The 20993-nt window shown below is 44.1% G+C and overlaps 2 protein-coding genes across 3 annotated transcripts in view; one reads left to right on the top strand and one right to left on the bottom strand.

The window, feature by feature from the left end:
• RHOA (ras homolog family member A) overlaps positions 1–17473 on the bottom strand; it is a 61450-nt gene extending 43977 nt beyond the window's left edge. The window contains exons 1-2 of the mRNA XM_034997679.1: positions 17291–17473; positions 12166–12243 (exon numbers count right to left, since the gene is read on the bottom strand). The gene's annotated coding sequence lies outside the window, so the exon portion shown is untranslated. The remainder of the gene's footprint in view (positions 1–12165; positions 12244–17290) is intronic.
• A 35-nt stretch (positions 17474–17508) lies between these two features.
• Positions 17509–20977, top strand: TCTA (T cell leukemia translocation altered). 2 transcript variants are annotated; one of them, XM_034997682.1, is made up of 3 exons: positions 17509–18114; positions 18416–18470; positions 19575–20977. In XM_034997682.1, exons 1-3 carry the CDS (start codon positions 17892–17894, stop codon positions 19615–19617), a joined length of 321 nt encoding a protein of 106 aa, XP_034853573.1. In that variant the 5' UTR covers positions 17509–17891; the 3' UTR covers positions 19618–20977. The 2 variants fall into 2 exon arrangements, with proteins under 2 accessions (XP_034853573.1, XP_034853572.1); XM_034997681.1 differs by having other exon boundaries at positions 18368–18470.
• Positions 20978–20993: the final 16 nt, after the last annotated feature.

Raw genomic sequence — 20993 nt, 5'->3', positions numbered from 1 at the left:
TTATTAGCCAAGCATTCATTATAAGCAGGCATAAAACAGTTCTCCAGCCAAGAAACAGAAGTAGAAACAATTCAACTGAATAACTCTGCTGCTTCTGCTGGATCAAGATCTTTACAATATTTTGGAAAGATAATGAATAAATTTCTATGCAGATAAAATAATCACAGCTTTAAAAATGATTAATTTAACATACTTGAGATAATTATAATTTTACCTCATAATTCTTCAAAGGAACTAATTACGCAAAAGAAGCAGTGATGATTACAGCAAGCTTTCTACCATTTCTCAACCACCCAAGAAATAAAAGCATTTAATACAGCAAGCTTTGGACATGACTCAATTTTTACATTTTTTTACTGTACTCGTTACTTTAAACACAGTGGACAGAAGAGATTAAGAAGTTGAATTCATAAAACTTACCTTTTTAACATCCATATGCCTCAATTATATAGTCCTCAGCAAAATAAATGAACTCAATTATATAGCCCCAATTATATAGTCCAGTTTGAAATTTTATATCCTGTGGTATCCCCTTCTCTGCAAAGGATAAATTCCAAGACCCCCAGTGCATGCCTGAAATCACAGATGGTACTGAACCCTATATACTGTGCTTCTTCCCGTATATACATACCTATGATAAAATTTAATTTACAAATTACACACAGTAAGAGACTAAACAATAACTAATAGAACAATTACAATATACTGTAATAAGTTATGTGACTGGGGGTGCCTGGGTGGTTCAGTCGTTAAGCGCCTGCCTTCGGCTCAGGTCATGATTCCAGGGTCCTGGGATCGAGCCCAGCATCGGGCTCCCTGCTTGGCGGGCAGCCTGCTTCTCCCTCTCCCACTCCCCCTGCTTGTGTTCCCTCTCTCACTGTATCTCTCTCTGTCAAATAAATAAATAAAATCTTAAAAAAAAAAGTTATGTGACTGTAGTCTCTTCCCACCCCCTCATAATACCATATTGTACTCACCCTTTGTGTGATGATGTGAAATGATAAAATGCCTATGTGACGAGAGGAAGTGATGTGAATGATGTAGGCACTGTGATGTAGGATTAGGCTACTACTGACTTTCTGACAGATGTCAGAAAGAGGATCATTACTTCCAGACCACAGGTAACAGAAACCATGGGTAAGAATAACTAGTGTGTTTTATTTCTCTCTCCAAATAAGTTGTTATGAATCAGTATTGTACTGATGACTATTACAAAAGCAAGTTGTACAGTCTTTTGGAAAGTAAACTTAATCCTGTTGAGTTTCACATAGAAGAATGATGATCCTTATGCACATTAAAAACTTCCTCCCAACCCCAGGTTTTGTCAATGTCAGTTTCCGCAAGAGGGTGTAGTGTCAATGAGAACTATGCAAAAAATTCTTTGGATGAAACCCGGACATAAAATGTCATATAGCAGATAAGAAAATATATAAATCCCAAGACAACTATTTTATGAAATTATAAAACCCAAAGGATACAACCACCCTCAGCCAAAACAATATCCTATAACTGAAGCTATTAAGCCATGATTTCTTCTTTCCTTTGCCCTGATCGCACCCCACCTACCCTTCCCCCACTTAGATAACTCATACTTTAGGCTAAGTCACTCACTGTCTCTCAGGGCATTCCCTGAGCTCCCAACTTAGATCAGGCCCCTCGGATACTCCTCCAGCACCAAACATCTCTCTCTGCCTCACTCATCACACCCCTCCAAAGTTTCTTCCTCTCAAACTCTATTAATATTAGAATCACATCTGTCTTATTCACCATTGTCAGACAAACATAGGTGCAAGCACATAGTAAAATGTTCAAATAACAAATTTGAAAAAATACACTTCCAGGAGCAAAGCAGCTTTATATAACCAATTTGCTGAACACAGATTTTAAAAAGAAAACAGTTACAACATCAGCTATGTACACTAGTGGTGAGGCTATCTCCTAGAACACTTGTTTTAGTAGTTCAAGAATTTGCCCTCACAGAATTATAGAAACTCCTCATATAAATCAGAAACTTAAGTTATCTGTAACAGGAGTGTTAAACAGATCCTCCCTATGAACTAACTCATTTGCTCTTATTTTATAAACAACTCTGTAAGTCTAACTGGCCAGTAGCTGAATTCACAGCAGTTAGAAAAATGCATGCTTGGGTGAGAAAGAGGTGCAGCCTATGACAAGACATAGGAGACAGAAAACCCCGTAAATCAGGCTCAGAAATATAAAATAGGGAGCAAGAGAAGTGCCAATCTGGCCAGTCCTAAAGCAGGCCAACATACTCCAAGAATAGAACTCAAAAACTCTTTCCCTTAGGAGGAAAGACCTCAATTTATTACACAGGGAAGCTTAAGTCCCAGACACTGCAAGACAGGGAAAAAGACATCCACCACAGAAATAAAACAAAATTTAAAGCTTAAGAAAACAAGCTTCAGTTATTTAGAACACAATGATACGATTTCAGTGGTTTAAGATCTCAATTTTTCCCACAAGAGCCATACTGTACCTAAACACACATGAATCCCATTAAAGCTTAAAAGATGCCCTACAATGCATTCTAATAGCAAAGCTATTAGAATTATGAAACTGAAAATAAAGTTCAAAACACAGCCTTTTCTCTAGACAGTCCTAAAAGTAACAACCAAATTAGAATCAAATTTTTGTTCAAACAATAAACCTGGTTTAAAGTGTAGATTTTCCCAGGCACTCCCTTCTCCAATATCTTCCATTCTACTGCTTTTGTACTTTGTTAAAGTACACATCTAAAATGAATAGAGTACATACCACTTCATTAAATCAAAGAAAATCACTACATTGAAAGTGTTTCAGAGCAGTGGGCAGAAACTTGTCCTATCAACTCCAGATTCATCCACAGCAGGTCTGTGCCTAGCACACAGGAAACACCATTAAACACTAGGAAATTAAATTGAAAACATAAAGCCATTTATTTTAGCTGCAGACAACATAGGAGACCTCTGACAAAAAGGCTCAAACCATCTGTCCATTTGTTCATAATGCCCTTGAGCCTGGTACTGTCATTATTTTGCCATCTTGATCAAACAGTTGTCAAGGGTCGATGTCGTTCAAGGGCCCTTAGAGATGAAGAGCATCAGGCCTAAAGCACATAAAGGCAAGCAGAGGAGAACCCCACAAAGCCTGTAATATATGGCCAAATAAGAACAATCCCAGATTTAAATTCTTTGGGGCTGGAGGAAAGAAACACTCTCTTCTGGTTTCCCAAGTAACACATCTTCTCATTCACCTCAAAATGTAAATATTCTAGGGTTAACCTTAATGGATGGGCAGAATCAGGATTTGACTTTGTGCAGCCTAATTCTCCACTTATACTGCCCACAGCACAATGCTTGTCTGGAGAACTGCCATACAGAGAAGAATAAACCAAGAGGTAGCTCCAGTGAGCTGCCTAGGTGTTTCAGCAATGACAATACATAGCCAGACACCCTGCATTCTGGCACAAACATCTATTCCTCTCAAGGTTCCACAATTAGCAAATGAAAACTCCTCAGGGTGAGGCCTGCATCTATTTAAAACTTTTTTCTTTTTTAAAATTGAGTGAAATATACATAATATGAAGTTTTTTTTTAATATTTTATTTATTTGAAAGAGAGACAGACAGCAAGAGCAGGAACACAAGCAGGGGGAGTGGGAGAGGGAGAAGCAGGCTCCTGGCCGAGCAGGGAGCCCGATGCAGGGCTTGATCCCAGGACCCTGGGATCATGACTTGAGCTGAAGGCATATGCTTAACCGAGTGAGCCACCCAGGCACCCCTAGCACAACACTTTTAAGGTTCATCCATTTTGTGGCAGGTATTAGTACTTCATCTTTTTAAATAGCTGAATAATATTCTATTGTATGTACATAACTACATTTATTTATCCACTCATCTGCTGGTCGACATTTGGATTGTTTCCACCTTTTGGCTATATGAATAGTGATGCTATGAACATTTATGTACAAGCATTTAGTATGAGTACCTGTTTTCAATTCTTCTGGGTATACATCTAGGAATGGAGTTGCTGTGTTGTACGTTAACTATGTAACTATGTGAGGAACTGCCAAACTATTTTCCACAGTGTATGCTATGAAATATCTTGCCGTATTATCACCCAGACCTATTGTTAAGGAGAAAGAATAAGATCCGTAACACTGTGATGTGCAATAGTACGTATCTAAAAAAAAGGAAAAATATGTAACATACATACAGACACAGTATCTCTAGAAGGATACACAGGAAACAGTTACAAGGTTTTCTTTAAAGGAGGAGTTTGGGAAGCAGGGAGAAAGGCTTACTTTTCATGCCCACCCCTTTTGCACTGTTTCATATACATGCTTCATCAACCTCCTTGCTCTAAAATAATATATTTCAAAAAAAATTTTTAAGGGTGCCTGGGAGGCTCAGCTGGTTAAGCGTCTGCCTTCAGCTCAGGTCATGTTCATAGGGTCCTGGGATCAAGTCCCATATCGGGCTCCTTGCTAGGCAGGGAGTCTGCTTCTCCCTCTGCCTGCCACACCCTCGCTTGTGCTCGCACTTGTTCTCACTCCCTGTCAAATAAATAAAATCTTAAAAAAAAAAAAAATCAAGGGGTGCCTGGGTGGCTCAGTCAGTTAAGCATCTGCTTTCAGCTCAGGTCATGGTCCCAGGGTCCTGGGATCGATCCCAAAGTCCGGCTCTCAGCTCAGCAGGGAGCCTTCTTCTCCCTCTCTCCCCTGCCTGTGTGTTCTCTCTCTCAAATAATTAAAATCTTGGGAAAATAAATTAATTAAAAAATAAATTTAAAAAAATAAATAAATAAATTTTTTTTAAAAATTAAAAAACTTCTTAAAAAGATTTTATTTATTTATTTGACAGAGACACAGCGAGAGAGGGAACACAAGCAGGGGGAGTGGGAGAAGGAGAAGCAGGCTTCCCGCAGAGCAGGGAGCCCGATGTGGTGCTCGATCCCAGGACCCTGGGATCATGACCTGAGCCGAAGGCAGACACTTAACGACTGAGCCACTCAGGCGCCCCCAAAAATTTTTTAAGTAATCTTGGGGCACCTGGGTGGCTCAGTTAAGTGTCTGCCTTTGAATGGAGCCCCACATTGGGCTTCCTGCTCAGCAGGGAGTTGGCTTTCTCTCTCCCCCTCTCCACCGCTCCACTCTCTCTCCCTTTATCTCAAATAAATAAAATCTTAAAAAAAAGTAATGTCTACACGTGGGGCTCAAGCTCATAACCCCAAGATGAAGAGGTGAATATTCCAACGAAGCCAGCCAGGTGCCCCAATAAGATATTCTTAAAGCCCCAAAGAAAGCAATACAATGAGAGAGGACTATTCTCTGGAATAGGAAGAATATACATCTTTTTTAAACTCTACCCTCAATGTGGGGCTTGAATTCACAACCCCAAGATCAAGAGTCACATGCTCTACCAACTGAGCCAGCCAGGCACCCTCATCTTTTGTTACAAACTTTTTTCTGTAAGATTTTATCTATTTGACAGCACAAGCAGGGGGAGAAACAGAGGGAAAGGGACAAACAGACTCTGCACTGAGCCTGGACTTGGGGCTCGACCTACATGGGGCTTGACCTCACGACCTAAGATCATGACCTGAGCCGAATCCAAGAGTCAGCTGCTTACCTGAATGAGCCACGCAGACACCCCTCCTCTTTTATTATTGTGGTAAAATATGTATAACATAAGCAGCCGACTCTGGATTTCAGCTCAGGTCTTGATTTCAGGGTCCATGAGTTCAAGCCCGGTGTTGGGCCCCATGCTTGGTGTGGAGCCTACTTAAAAAAGAAAACTTCAGGGCACTTGGTTGGTTCAGTCAGTGAAGCATGCAACTCTTGACCTTGGAATTGTGGGTTCAAGTCCCACGCAGGGTGTACAGATTACTTAAAAATAAAATTAAAGGGGCACCTGGGTGCTCAGTCATTAAGCGTCTGCCTTCGGCTCAGGTCATGGTCCCAGGGTCCTGGGATCCAGCCCTGCATCAGGCTCCCTGCTCCGCGGGAAGCCTGCTCCTCCCTCTCCCACTCCCCCCTGCTTATGTTCCCTTTCTCACGGTCTGTCAAATAAATAAAATCTTTAAAACAGAATTTAAAAATTAAATTAAATTAAAAAGTATATATACCAAAAAAAAAAAAATAGAAAACTTTAAAGCTTTCCAAAGAAATGTTTTGTATCTTGACTGGGTGGCAATTACACATGTGTATGTATTTACCAAAACTTGCCAACCTGTCACTTAAATACATGCATTTTACTGCGTGTAAATTTATACCTAAACAAAGGTGATTAGGAAAAAAGCAAACAAAAAAACCCTCCCAAAGTGACTCCAAGTTTGGGATCCACCAAGTTTGGGAGCTACTGTTCCCAAGCACCAAAGCCCTGCTGTATTTCCCCAAGAATTATGTCTTAGGATACTATCTCCCCTTTACTCCCCCCAAAAATCTCTTCCACATTGGGGTGCCTTGCTGGCTCAGTCAGTAGAGCATGCAATTCTAGATCTCAGGGTTGTGAGTTCAAGCCCCACACTGGGTGCAGAGATTTAAAAAAAAAAAAAAAAACACTTAAAATAAGTTTCTTGGGATGCCTGGGTGGCTCAGTTGGTTAAGTGTTTGCCTTTGGCTCAGGTCATGATCCCAGAGTCCTGGGATCAAGTCCCACATCAGGCTCCCTGCTACGCAGGAAGACTGCTTCTCCCTCTGCCTGCTGCTCCCCCGCTTGTGCGCTCTCTGACAAATAAATAAAGAAAATCTTAAAAAAAAAACAACAACAAAAAACCCACAATTTCTTCCACATTCAATTAGTGTGATTATTGGGTACTACAAACTGTAGCTTGAATAGTGAAAGTTAAAGGGCTGCACGTCTGGCACTGGAGCTAAGTGCTTCTCTCTCACTGAACCCTCACAGCATTCCGATACTAACCCTATATATATACTAAGGTATATAAAAAACAAGTGTAAGAACTAGTACTTAACTGTCAGCCTCTCTCCAGAACCCATGTTCTTACCCAAGATATTCTACTGCCTTCCTTTTCTGAACTTAAGACCTTCAAGTGATAAACAGGAGCTTCCTTCCAAGTAACTAGAAAAGTTAGAGAGACTTCATCCAGAAAAGAACTTTTCCACAAAAAATTAAATGCACTATTTCTAACAAAACTACCAAATCATGTAATAAAATGATCTCGTGGCAAAAAATGTATAGCTACAGTATTAAATATCTACCTTAAATGTACTTCGTTAGGCTCTCAAAACCTAAATACCAAACAACAAAGTTACATAATAGTACACCAGAAAAGTGACATAGCATTTGCTCTATGGATTCATGAGAGAGACATCAGAGACCAACTGCTCTGCACCAGAGAGACCTGGACACAATGAGAAAAAGGTAAAAATATATATAAAAACATAAGTAGAATTGGGCGCCTGGGTGGCTCAGTTGGTTAAGTGACTGCCTTCGGCTCAGGTCATGATCCTGGAGTCCCGGGATCGAGTCCCACATCGGGCTCCCTGCTCGGCAGGGAGTCTGCTTCTCCCTCTGACCCTCCTCCCTCTCATGCTCTCTGTGTCTCATTCTCTCTCTCTCAAATAAATAAATAAAAATCTTTAAAAAAAAAAATAAGTAGAATTTTCAACCATATGCTTAAAATCAAAACAATTTCTTAAAGTAACAGAATTAAATCTCTGTGTTTTAAAGTAGGTAGGAGCTGGGCTCCTGGGTGGTTCAATGGGTTAAGTGATGGCTTTAGGCTCAAGTCATGATTTAGGTCCTGAGATTGAGCCCCACATCAGGCTCCCTGCTCAGCGGGGAGCCTGCTTCTCCCTCTCCTGCTCCCCGCTGAGCAGGGAGCCTGATGCTCCCTTGTGCTCTTGTGCTCTGTCAAATAAATAAAATCTTAAAAACCAAACCAAAACAACAACAAAAAAACACATTTTCCCATACGTTTTAGAAATTTGTTTTAGGTACACCTGGCTGGCTCAGTTGGAAAAGCATGCGACTCCTGATCTCAGGGTCATAAATTTGAGCCCCATGATGGATGTAGAGATTACTGAAATAAATAAAACTTGAAAAAAAAATTGTTTTAGTGACTATGGTCAGGATGCAGTGTTAGTAAAATTGGAAAACGTAATTAATGAAAACGTTAACTTCTAAAGAATAAGCCTGAAAGATACATGAAGTGTGCATATAGCAGGTACATGATAAATAAATGCTTCTGGCTTCATGACTGAACCCTCTTAAGCCACAGTTCAACACACAAGTATACATGAAAGTTAGCATGGGTTAGAAGTTGTCCAAGAGGGGCGCCTGGGTGGCTCAGTCATTGGGCGTCTGCCTTCGGCTCAGGTCATGATCCCAGGGTCCTGGGATTGAGCCCCACATCAGGCTCCCTGCTCCGCGGGAAGCCTGCTTCTCCCTCTCCCACTCCCCCTGCTTGTGTTGGCTCTCTGGCTGTGTCTCTCTCTGTCAAATAAATAAATAAAATCTAAAAAAAAAAAAAACGATGGCAAAATCCTAGGACATAAATCCCAACATACTAACTCCTACAGTTAAACAAATGAAAGAAAAAGCAGACACCAAACATGTTGTGTTTCTCCTAATTCAGTCAGGTAAAGAAATCCACATAACTTTTTGCGTCCTACCAATAAAATCTTTGTCACTCTGAAAGCAGTCACTATATAAATACAATGCACTGATAACCTGAAAGCAAAATATCCTTAAAGAATCTATTAGAATTAGAACAAGTATTTCCACTAAGGGAGAAAACTAGTATGTATTGAGCATTGTGCTATTTCATCTAAAATTCCTATAAAATGGGGTCACCTGGGTGGCTCAGTCAGTTAAGTGTCCGACTCTTAGCTCAGCTCAGGTCTTGATCTTAGGGTCTTGAGTTTAAGCCCTGCACACCCAGTGTGGAGCCCACTTTTTAAAAAATTCCATAAAAAACGGGGCGCCTGGGTGGCTCAGTTGGTTAAGCGGCTGCGTTCGGCTCAGGTCATGATCCCAGGGTCCTGGGATCGAGCCCCACACCGGGCTCCCTGCTCGGCGGGAAGCCTGCTTCTCCCTCTCCCACTCCCCCTGCTTGTGTTCCCTCTCTCACGGTGTCTCTGTCAAATAAATAAAATCTTTAAAAAAAAAAAAGATTCCAGGGGCGCCTGGGTGGCTCAGTTGGTTAAGCGACTGCCTTCGACTCAGGTCATGATCCTGGAGTCCCTGGATCGAGTACCGCATCAGGCTCCCTGCTCAGCAAGGAGCCTGCTTCTCCCTCTAACCCTCCCCCCGTCATGTACTCTCTCTCTCTTTCTCGCTCTCTCAAATAAATAAATCTTTAAAAAATAAAAAGATTCCATAAACTTCCTATAAAATGAATATAATCTTCATTTCATAGACAGGTCCTGAGGCTCACAGAAATAATCTGGTTAAAGACATATATATACATATATATATATGTATATATATACACACACACCCCTTCTATGGCACAACTTTGTAATTACAAGGCCATGAGCATTTTTGATGAAGAATCTGATAAGCATAACCTTCCTTACTTTTGTTTTTACATACAATAATGTAGAAATACACAATTGAGAAAACAACTTTGAAACAGTCTCCCCTCTTACAGGGGAGGCCAACAATCAAACTACTCTAATGCATCACTCAAAGTACTTAAAGGAGAAATTTCAAGCCTTGTGGATAACAATAGAGTACATATCCAGGGATGCTGGGCGAGTTGTCTTCCTATGCCCAGTAGTTGCACTGAGCTAATCTTGCCATGGACCAGAGATTCAGGAAGCCACATCTTCCAATGTATCAGCAAAGCCTATGAGCACTCCTTACAATATACTGTGAATCCCTCCACTTCCACTGTTACCATTCTTGTCCAAGCCACTATCATCTGTCACTGGATTTAAAGAGCCTCCAATAGGGGTGGCCTGGGTGGCACAGTCCGTTAAGCATCTGATTCTTGGTTTCAGCTCAGGTCATGATCTCAGCGTCGTGAGATGGACCGCCGCATCAGACACCACGCTCAGTACAAAGTCTGCTTGAGATGCCCTCTCCCTCTTGCCCCCCCAACTGTGCGCTCTCTCAAATAAATAAATAGCTTCCAATAGATCTCCCTGCTTCCATTTTTGCCACCCTATAGTCTATTCTCCATACATGAGCTAGAAATATAAACAAATCAGATCTCATTACTCCCATTATAAACAATTATAAAAACCCTATAATAGCTTTCCAACATAACCAGAATAAACTCTAAATTTCCAGTTCCTACAAGATCTGGCCCCTGCCTACCTGTAAGACTTTATTTCTTTTACTCTTCCCACTTGCTCTTTAGGCTCCAGCCATTCAGGTTTTTTTGCTGTTCCCTAAAAAAGACAAGCCCATCCCTTACGTATCATCAGACTTCCCTACTAGAACAGTAACGACACAAGCAGGACTATTAACATTTTTGTGATTATTAACACCTGATGTGCTTTCTACTTTCTTGTCAATGATAATTGAGAAAAGTAGGTAAGATTCAAAACCAACAGACTTTTTAGTTCCAAACCAATTGTTCGTATTTCTAGGAATAAAGAGATCATAAAACAAACAAAAAACTTCTTGAGGGAAGGGATTTTTTTTTAATGTGAGACTTACAGTTTATTTTCTTAAGTAAGCTCTATGCCCAAAGTGGGGTTTGAATTCATGACCCCAAGATCAAGAGTCGCATGCTCTACCAACTGAGCCAGCCACGCACCCAGAGAGCAGGGACCTTCTTTGTTTTCTTCAGATGTGTCCCAGAACAGCATGTGACATATAGTAACTATTCAGTAACTACTTGTTCAATGAATGAATGACAAAACTACAACCCAGCTTGGTCATTCTTCTTACCATGCCAAGGAGGAATTCAAAGCCAACCAAAACCACTACCATTTTATGCCCTCACTGCCAGGTAGCCCATCTCACCAAAAAATATTCATCCTCTTCACAGCTCGCTTCTCCATATAGAGTTCCCTCAGACCCAAAGAGAACAAGGAAAGCTGATCAAAAAGTACTAGACCAAGATATTTATCATGGTATCAATTAAGATATTTCTATTTCCGGGACACCTAGGTGGCTCAGTCAGTTAAGGGTCTGCCTTTGGCTCAGGTCATGATCCTGGGGTCCTAGGATCGAGTCCCGCATCGGGCTCCTTGCTTAGCAGGGAACCTGCTTCTTCCTCTGCCTGCCACTCCCCCCTGCTCTCTCTCTCTCTCTGACAAATAAACAACCCCTGGATGGGCTATTATACCAGCTGTTAACATTGCTCCCAACTAAAGCAATAGGTCTCTGACCCCTCTGGTAAGAGGGAAGCTTGTCCTCTGATCTTCATTCTCTAGCTGGCTCATTTGCTATTGATAAATAGATATACCTGAAGCACAAGGTCTAGATAAACTGTATGATAACCAAACTATCAAAAAAATGAAAACTTAAAGATGAAAAACAGAAGGAGTAAGATGGGAATGGCCCAGAAGTAAAAGAATACGTGTTTAACACAGGGAGTCCATCTCCTTAGGAAATATATCCTCATCTAAAAAAATACCTTGGGAGGCGTTAAGCGGTTAAGTGTCTGCCTTCAGCTCAGGTCATGATCCCAGGGTCCTGGGATCAAGTCCCTCATTGGGCTCCGTCCTCAGTGGGGAGCCTACTTCTCCCTCTGCCTGCCGCTCCCCCTGCTTGTGCTCTCCCCCCCGCCGACAAATAAATACATACTCTTTTAATAAATAAATAAATAAGAAAAAAAGAAATATCTTAGGGCGCCTGGGTGGCTCAGTTGGTTGAGTGTCTGACTCCTGGTTTCGGCTCAGGTCATCGTCTTGGGGTTGTGGGATCAAAACTTGTGTCAGGCTCTGTGCTGGGCGTGGAGCCTGCTTGGGGTTTTCTCTCTCCCTTTACCCCTCCTCCCCCATCTCTAAAAAAGAAAAAAAGAAAGATCACTTAGAAGTAAAAAAGGAAGTTAGAAGAGTACCTTATGGAGAGATAAGAAAATAAGACCAGAGAGAAAAGGTATGGAATAAGATAAAGAATTCAAGATTGGTGAAGAGAATCATTAACAGTAATGCACTCACATTTCCCTAGAATTAACATTAATATATAATAATCTGTCTTCCAAGGGAAAAGGGAAGTAAAAGAAGAGGTTTCTATTTACATACCTTACAAATGTGCTGCAAGACCCACGGCCTGTGTGGCAGAAGTTCTACAAGTGCCTTGAACTTCTCAGATGAAGGGCACTATAAAAATATAAAAATATCAAGAATTATGTCTATTGATTTTACAAGGAAAAAAGCCAAAACATAGGATGTAAACAGGCTTGCCCAAAGTTCCGTGAAGTAATTTAGGATCCAAGAGAGGGAAAAAGTGTAGAATTTAATTTTTGATTGATATACCACCAAATTTATCACATTTATACAAGTTTTAGCTTCCTTCAGTTAATAAAATGCTCACAATCAACGTTATCTTGTGAATATTATAATATTGTCCTTTTAAAAGCAAAAAGCAAAAACAAAAGCAAAAGCAAATGAATCCTATGTAAATTAATTTTCCAACATATTATAAAAATTTTCAAACACATAGCAAAGTTAAAAGAATCTTACAATGAACACATCTAATCCTACTACCTAGACTACTATGAACATTTGAATAACTTGCTTTATCTAATTACACATTTTTTTTATTCTTATGTTAATCCCCATACATTACATCATTAGTTTTAGATGTCTAATTACACATTCTTCTTAATATGGCATTACAGAGAAATTACAGGCTGAAAGGCAACTGTCCAAAAATCAATGGCTTCAAAAACTCAGGGTGAAGGCATTAGGTCAAAGAAAATAATATTCGGAAATCTTACTGATATTTTTGTCAGAAATGATCAGTATTAGTTTACTACTGGGATGCCTGGGTGGCTCAGTTGGTTAAGCGTCTGCCTTTGGCTCAGGTCATGATCCCAGCACCCTGGGATCAAGTCCCACATCAGGCCCCTTGCTCAGCGTGAAGTCTGCTTCTCCCTCTGCTGCCGCTCCCCCTGCTTGTGCTAACAAATAGGTAAATATTAAATATACATATATATTAACTATTTGAAGTCAGAATGGACTCAGATCTACTCCTACTCTTGGAGAGTGATTCTAGTTATTTGTTTAATATCAGATCATATCATTCTCCTGCTAACAAACATCTAACGAGGGGCGCCTGGGTGGCTCAGTTGGTTAAACATCTGCCTTCGGCTCAGGTCATGATCCCAGGGTCCTGGGATCAAGTCCTGGGATCAAGCCCTGTGTCTCGTTGGGCTCTCTGCTCAGTGGGGAGCCTGCTTCTCCCTCTCCCTGCTGCTCCCCCAGCTTGTGTGCTCTCGCTCTCAAATAAATAAAATCAATCTTTAAAAATCTAATGATTTCTCATTTCAGAACAAACCCAAAGAACTTCCCATATCCTAACAGCCCTACAGGTTTTCGTCCCTACCCACCTCTCTAATTTCATTTTACCTTCCACTTCTCCCTTTACTCCACTCCAAACATTTTGGTTGCTTATGTTCTCCTCTTTCCCTTCACGTGAATAGTAAAACACTATTATAAACATGCTTAAACATATTTACTTTATCCACCCTCTTCATTAAAAAAAAAAAGCTCAATTTGGGACAAACTGCAAATTGGCTGCAATGTAACAGAATGTATCTCATATTTTGACCATTATTAACTATAAAATGTTAACCAGGATCATCTGGAGGAAGCGCCAATAAATTCAGACCAACACCCAGAATGAGCAGCGTCAATGCCTATCTGATTTTCTGTCACATGACTACCATAATTATGAGTATACAAGGCCTTCACTTAATACTACAGCACCACAGATTAAAAATGAGTCATTTGAGGGCGCCTGGGTGGCTCAGATGGTTAAGCGTCTGCCTTCGGCTCAGGTCATGATCCCAGGGTCCTGGGATCGAGTCCCGCATCGGGCTCCCTGCTCCTTGGGAGCCTGCTTCTCCCTCTGCCTCTCTGTCTCTCTCTGTCTCTCATGAATAAATAAATAAAATCTTTAAAAAAAAAAAAAAATAAAAAATAAAAATGAGTCATTTGAAATAGAAACACTTGAAATAGGAATTTTACAGTAATTACTAACTTTAAACTGTCTTGGAAATTTTAATTTATTAATCTCATAAGTACTTAACAGCGAGCATATCCCCAAAGAGCACATATAGTAAGACACGTTAACACATGTTTAAAATTTAGTTACATTAAAGCCTAGGTGCAGGCAAACTAAGTTCCACTGGCCAGGGATAAAGGATAAACTAAGTGGTAGGGGAAGGAAAATAACTTTTAGGTACCTTTTACAAATACAAATATATGTGATTAAAATCCAGTGATTATGTACCATTTATCATTATCACTAGTGCAATTAAACCCAAAGTGCTGTCTATAGAAGCTCAGCAAGCCCAAATTAGTTCTCTTAGAAGTTGAAATATCGGGGCGCCTGGGTGGCTCAGCTGGTTACGCATCTGCCTTCGGCTCAGGTCATGATCCCAGGGTCCTGGGATCGAGCCCCACATCGGGTTCCTTGCTTGTCAGGGAACGTGCTTCTCCCTCTCCCTGTACTGTTCCCCCTGCTTGTGCTCTCTCGCTCTATCAAATAAATATAATCTTAAAAAAAAAAAAAAAGTTGAAGTATCAGTCTTTCTTCTGACAGAGTTAACATAAATAAATCTCTCAGCTCTAGGACAACTAAGAAGTCCCAAAGTAGCAACTCCTCCTGTCACTGCTTGAACTCTACTTCATGGACAGGAAACACCTCAAGATCTACCTGTTTTCATTCTCCTAATAAGAATCAGGACTAGGAGAACATTCCAACAAACTACCACCATACACACATATACACAGGGAATTGTTGACTTGATACGTGTTTCTCTCCATCCCACCTCAAATCAATAGGCAGAAGAGCCCTCAGTCACATGATAACATCTTAGCCTGACCTAATTATGTTGGATTTGGAACAGGGGAGTCTGGGCCTCCCTTTGGAAGAAGTTGTTTCCTCAAGAAGACCCAAACACCCAGGGGCCCCTGGCTGGTGCAGTCAGTTAAGTATCTGACTCTTGGTTTCAGCTCAATCATAATCTCAGGGTCGTGGGATCGAGCCCCGAGTGAGCCCGGAGCTCAGGGAGGAGTCTGCTAGGTTTCTCTCTCCCTGTCCCTCCACCCCTTCCCACACTCACTCACTCCTCTCAAATGGATAAATAAATCTTTTTTTTTTTTTTAAGATTTTATTTATTTATTTGAGAGAGAGAACACATGAGAGGGAATAGGGTCAGAGGATGAAGCAGACTCCCTGCCGAGCAGGGAGCCCGATGCAGGACTCAATCCAGGGACTCCAGGATCATGACCTGAGCCGAAGGCAGTCGCTCAACCAACTGAGCCACCCAGGCGCCCTGGATAAATAAATCTTAAAAAAAAACAAAAAAACAAAAAACACCAAACACCTAAAGCTAAAATTAAGCCAACCAGGGACCCTATATATTCATTTATGTATTTCAATCAACTGCTGCAGGACCATTCAGCTTCATGGAGGAGAATGTTGTGAAGCTAAAGAACTGAAATTTGTTTAGAAAATGAATTTTTCAGATTTTCATAACATATATAAAATCAGTAATACATAAAAGGAGAAAACACTGGAAATAAGTCCTGAATTTTACCTAACTCTAAACAAGGTGTTTTAGAGTACAAGGAGAATACCTTAAAGAGAAAACAGTTCTGGCCTGCACCTAACTAGAAAAATGACCTTAGGAAATTTACATAAGTCTCTGGGACTCAGTTTCCTCATCTGCAAATGGGGTTGGACCATATAGGTCCTCAAGATTCCTTCTGGGTCTGAAATTCTTGATCTATGAAAAAGTTGGTGGATTTCTATTCTCTTCCCTCCAGTACAGATTTTTATGAGAACAGAAACCATAACTCTAGCACTAGACTCTGACTTAAAGCAAGTTTTCTTCTATTTTGTTAGGTCCCCAAGAGCCACCACTGCTCTACAAAAGTAGATGGAACTACTCTCCAGACAATTTATCAAAAGAGATCTTTAAGTAAATTATCCTTCACAATTAGGAATTAGTCTTGTACTTTCAGGTCACTTGCGCCCAATGCTCGAACCAGTATCTCTACCAACTTAGTCATATCTAAAGTGACAATCATGCAGTGGTATATACATGTTACACATCTGGATATGACACTGAGTGAAAAATTCTCACCACATATAACATTTTTAAGAATTTTTTAAAAGTATTTTTTCCCTTCAGATCTGGGAGGGAGGACTATAATCTGACCGCACACCTGCAAGAAACATTTTCTTCAAAGACAAAAACACAAAAAGAAGCAAACAAGTCACGAATATTGGTAAAAATTTTAAATCAGGACCCTTAAAAAACACAAGTGAAACCAACTGTGAGGCAAAAAGGATGCCAATTTTACACCATAAACTACTAAACATTGTTTTGACCAATTCGATTTGCGTGCAAACAGTGCTATTTAATAAAGACGGCTTGTTAACTGGGTTCAATCGGTAACTAAGGACAGCTGTTTAGGTGATTCCTATCAAGGTAGTAACTTAGACTAAGCAAAATTCCAAATTAATGTTCTATTTCAATGCAACACAGTTTAAATCATGAAAAAAAATGTTTTCAACTGGAAAATTCCCTTTCCAATACCCAAGAATCCTAACCCGTAAGATTTCAACACTACTTAACTTACAAATCTCCGAGAATACTGCATTTAAAAAGAAAATCTACCCAAAACATAACTGGACTTCACCCTGTATAAAACGGTGATTCATGTTTCATATTCAGTGTAAAAGCCAAAATGGAGTTGTAAAGAGTTTCTTTCCCATTTCAACTCTCAACAGCCACGCGCGCTTCGCCGGGGCCGGCTGCACGGCGCGGTCGCCGGGCCCGGCTCGAAGCCCCCGCCCTGCCCGGCACAGCCGTGAGAGAGGAAGAGCCGGGGACCGCGAGCGAGCGGCTTGGGCTCCACCAGGCCTGGCCGGGCGGGGGAAGGGGCGCGGGAGGCCGCGGGGCGCGCTTCCGGGGACTGCGCGGGCGGGGCCGCCGCTTTGGGGAGCGGGGCCCGGGCCAGGAGGCAGGGGCAGGGGCCGGGGCCGGGGCCCAGGGGCAGCCGGCTGAGAGCAGCAGGTGGGGCGCGGCCGCGGCGGGGCTGCGGGCGGGCGGGCGGCCGGAAGAGTGCCGGGAGGGCGGGCGGGCGGGCCCGGGGCGCCGCAGCGCCAGGAGGGAACCCTCTCGCTCACCTCAGGCGACGAGTCGCAGTCCGGCCTCTCTGCGCCGAGGACGCCTGTCCGCGAGTCGCAAGCTCGGAGACGGGCGGGTGGCTGAGAAGACGGCAGCAGACTAACGAGAGAACCGACGAAGAACGGCGGGCGGCGGGCGGGGAGCGCGAGCGAGCGAGGGCGGTCGGCGGCGGGAGGGCGGGGAGCGACGTGCGCGCCCCCGTGTGCCAGCGGGCTCGAGCCAGCCCCAGTCGCGGTCCCGCGCACGCGCGCGCACTCACAGCTCAGCCACGATTGCTCAGGAGCGCGTCCACGCCCTAAAAGCAAGGCGCTTAACCAATCACTGCAGCCGCGTGGGGCATCACGGGAACTCCGGGGCTATAAAAGACCTGGTTGCTATTTTATGCTTCTCGGCTCACTCATCCTTTAAGCAAGCAGGGTGGGGCTAGTGCGCGTGCGCGGTTTTATTACTCCGCCCCAAACTGCCAACTCTTCGCGCAAGCGAAGTAGGTTCACCTTGCCTGGTTTACGCGTGCGTACTAATGGGCCTGGGCCCGGAAGACCAGACGCCTGCGCTGTGGGGACTACAGTGACAGTCCCCGGGGTGGGGCATGGGCCAGTCATGGCGGAGCCTTGGTCTGGGCAGTTCTTGCAGGCTCTACCGACCACGGTGCTGGGCGCGCTGGGCACCCTGGGCAGCGAGTTCCTGCGGGAGTGGGAGGCGCAGGACATGCGCGTGACCCTCTTCAAGCTGCTGCTACTGTGGTTGGTGTTAAGTCTCCTGGGCATCCAGCTGGCGTGGGGGTTCTACGGGAGCACGGTGACAGGGCTGTATCACCGCCCAGGTGAGGCTCCCCACCCCCACCGGACTGTACCATTGGGCTCCCCAGAACCCCCTAGACTACCACTGTTCCCCTGAGAACCTTATCACAACTTAACGCTGTACCCTGACCCATGCCAACATACCATTTCATGCCAGAAACCCCGGTCCACCCATCACATTTTAACTATTCCCTTAAACCTGCATCAGACACTACTAGTCCCTTTAGGGCCCCCACGAGACCACCAGACAACACCACTGGGCTGATACCTGCTCAGATCCCCACCCTCAGCCTGCTGCAGCTCTGGATGTGTTCCTGCCCCCAGGTCTGGGCGGCCAGAATGGATCCACACCTGATGGCTCCACGCATTTCACTTCGTGGTGAGTAAATCTGTGCCCATGGCAACCCCATGCTTGGCAGGCAGAGGACACACCTGTGCTGGGAACAGGGACAGGGGCAGGAAGTTCTTAGGGCAGGAGTCCGCCAGTTTAGTGGGCTTTGCAGCAAGCTCCAAGGCCTGCAAGTGGAGCTCAGGCTTCGAGTGACACCAATTTCTGAACAGCCCATCAATAGGCTGTTCAGCAACCTGTGAGGTGGTGATTTCAGAGATGAAATGGCAAGTCTGTTGGGTTCCACTCTACTGCAAGCCCCTCAATTAGGAAGGTAGGAGCCTCTGTCCTTATTGCACTGACTGGCCTCATCAGGGTCAGCCTCCTCATCTGTAAAACCAAATCACTAATCAGAGCATTCGTTCAACTAATCTCTGAGCTCCTACCATATGACAGGGCCACACTAGGTCCAGAGAACAAGGATAACCCAGGCCCTGTTTACAGGGGGAGCCAGAGATTTAAAAGGGAGGGCAGCAAAAAATAATAAAAATAAAAGGGAAGGGGCAGCAGAGCAGGGGGTGAGGGCGGTCAGAGTTTTCTCCCCAAACAGACAGCTAAGCTGAGGGCAAAGGCTAGGGAGTGGTTAAGTGTACCAGGCCGAGAATGGATAGCACGAGAGCCGGGGCAAGAACAAGGGTGTCATATTGGAAGACTAGACAAGGCTGTGACACTGCAGCTCAAACATGAAGGCATGGAGGGACCATGAAACCCTATCCTAAATCTCAGGAAACTATTGAAGGACTCAGCAAGGCTATGGCCTGATCTAACTTGTCTTTGTGACGGCCTGCTTCATGGCAAGAAGATAAAGGGGTCCAACAGAGAAGGCAAGAGGCCAGTTAGGAGGCTTGCCGCTGCCCAGGTCCTGGGCAACTGGGGAAAGACAGGAACACCGTGATAAGGCGAGGAACCAGGAGGAAGAACGTGTTGGCAAGAGACAGGTGGGGGACCCAGTGTGGGCCGTGGGAACTCAGTAGAGAGGTCTAGGTTGTAGTGTGGCCTTACTGAGCCCACCTCAGCCCCTAAAGGGCTAGAGAGCCAATCAGGGACTGTTAGGCTGCCTGGGAATAACCCCTCTCTTCTCTCCATCACTTTTAGGGAAACAACAGCAAACGAACCTCTCAAAACCCACAGAGAATAAGGGAAGGCAGCAGAGGGATCTCCAGGGACATCACCGGGTCTGCTGGTTCCCACACTGGGTTCTGCTGCTGCCCAGACCCCAGAGACAACGACAGGGAGGTCAAGGTTGGGGGCAGGGAGTACCCCAGTGCTTGCAGGCCTGGGCCTCCACTGCGCTTGGCTTTGCCTCCAGCAGCTCCAGGCATTGGGCCAGTAAAGTTTGCCTCTACCCTGATCTGGGTGCCTTAAGGAGAAGGCATGCTCCTCCCTCCTCTCTTAGGGGTAAGCTCAGAAGCCTCTGGGTTGGAGAGGCCAACAGTCCATTTTCTGCCTTGGCTTTTTCCTGTCCCTCTTCCCATCCCCCTGGGATGTGACCCCATAGAAATTTGTCCTGAGAGGAAACTTGAGGTTGACCAGCTCTGGGATTTGTAAGGGAAGCCTGTTTTCCCCTAAGCTCTAGGTTTCTTGAATTTGTTTTTGCTTTGTTGGCAGGGAGCCAGGGAATTCTGGACTGGACATGGCCTTACACTGTGTAGTTACTTAGCTGGCCCATTCAAGTGTAAGGCAGGGGGAGCTGGCACCAAACTGGACTTGGAGGCACCACACACCCACCTCCCTGGCCCATCCAGAGCTTTCCAGGTGTGAGTCAGGCTATGAAAATAGTCTTTTCCTGGATATCAACTCATTCATACTCCTCTGTCCTTCTTGTTGGGAAGCTAGGTGCCTGAAAGAGGCTGAGCCCCGGGGGGTGGCCTTCCACCCCCACCGTTTTTAAGTGCCCATGGGGTTGTACCCTGCCCCCTCACAGGGAGACACTAAGCAGTTAGTGAGGAGTTGCCCTATCCCACCACGCCCTGCAGCTTCATCACTTCCCATCTTGACCCGGAGCCACAGGAGCCTCATCCTAAGAGGCCACGGTCTCCCCACTGGCACCATCTCAGCCCCCAAGAACCGTCAGCCGGGAAGAGCCCCGGGCCTGCCACCTACACTGTGGGCCGGGACAGCTTACAAAGGTCAGCCTTTGTAAGCGGCACATGCACTTTCTGAAAGCAGTGTACCGCTAGAACTGCCTCCGAAGGCCATACTCCTACCTGCTTCTGCTGTGCCACCAGCTACCTCAGTGTCCCGCCGCCTGCTTCCTCTATTAGAGGTCACATTTCCATCCAGCAGCCTTTGGCTGGTCACCTTGGCAGCAGAGGTGCACTGGAAGTAGGACCACACTGAACTGATGTACGTGGACCTCCTCCGGAGCTACCTTCTGACTGGTAGGATGACAGTTTTGTAGCCCCGGCCCTGCCCATTGACACCACCCCACAGAACCAGGGTCTCACGTTTCACCCCAGGTTCAACTGAGGATGTAGCTTATTAAACATGGAAGTGCATCAGCTGTGTGATTAT

This window comes from Mirounga leonina, unplaced genomic scaffold (genome assembly GCF_011800145.1).
Source record: "Mirounga leonina isolate KUSES-001 unplaced genomic scaffold, KU_Mleo_1.0 Mir_94, whole genome shotgun sequence".
Classification (NCBI taxonomy): Eukaryota; Metazoa; Chordata; class Mammalia; order Carnivora; family Phocidae; genus Mirounga; species Mirounga leonina.
Note: the sequence above shows the minus strand (reverse complement) of the source record. Positions and strands in the feature narration are given on the sequence as shown.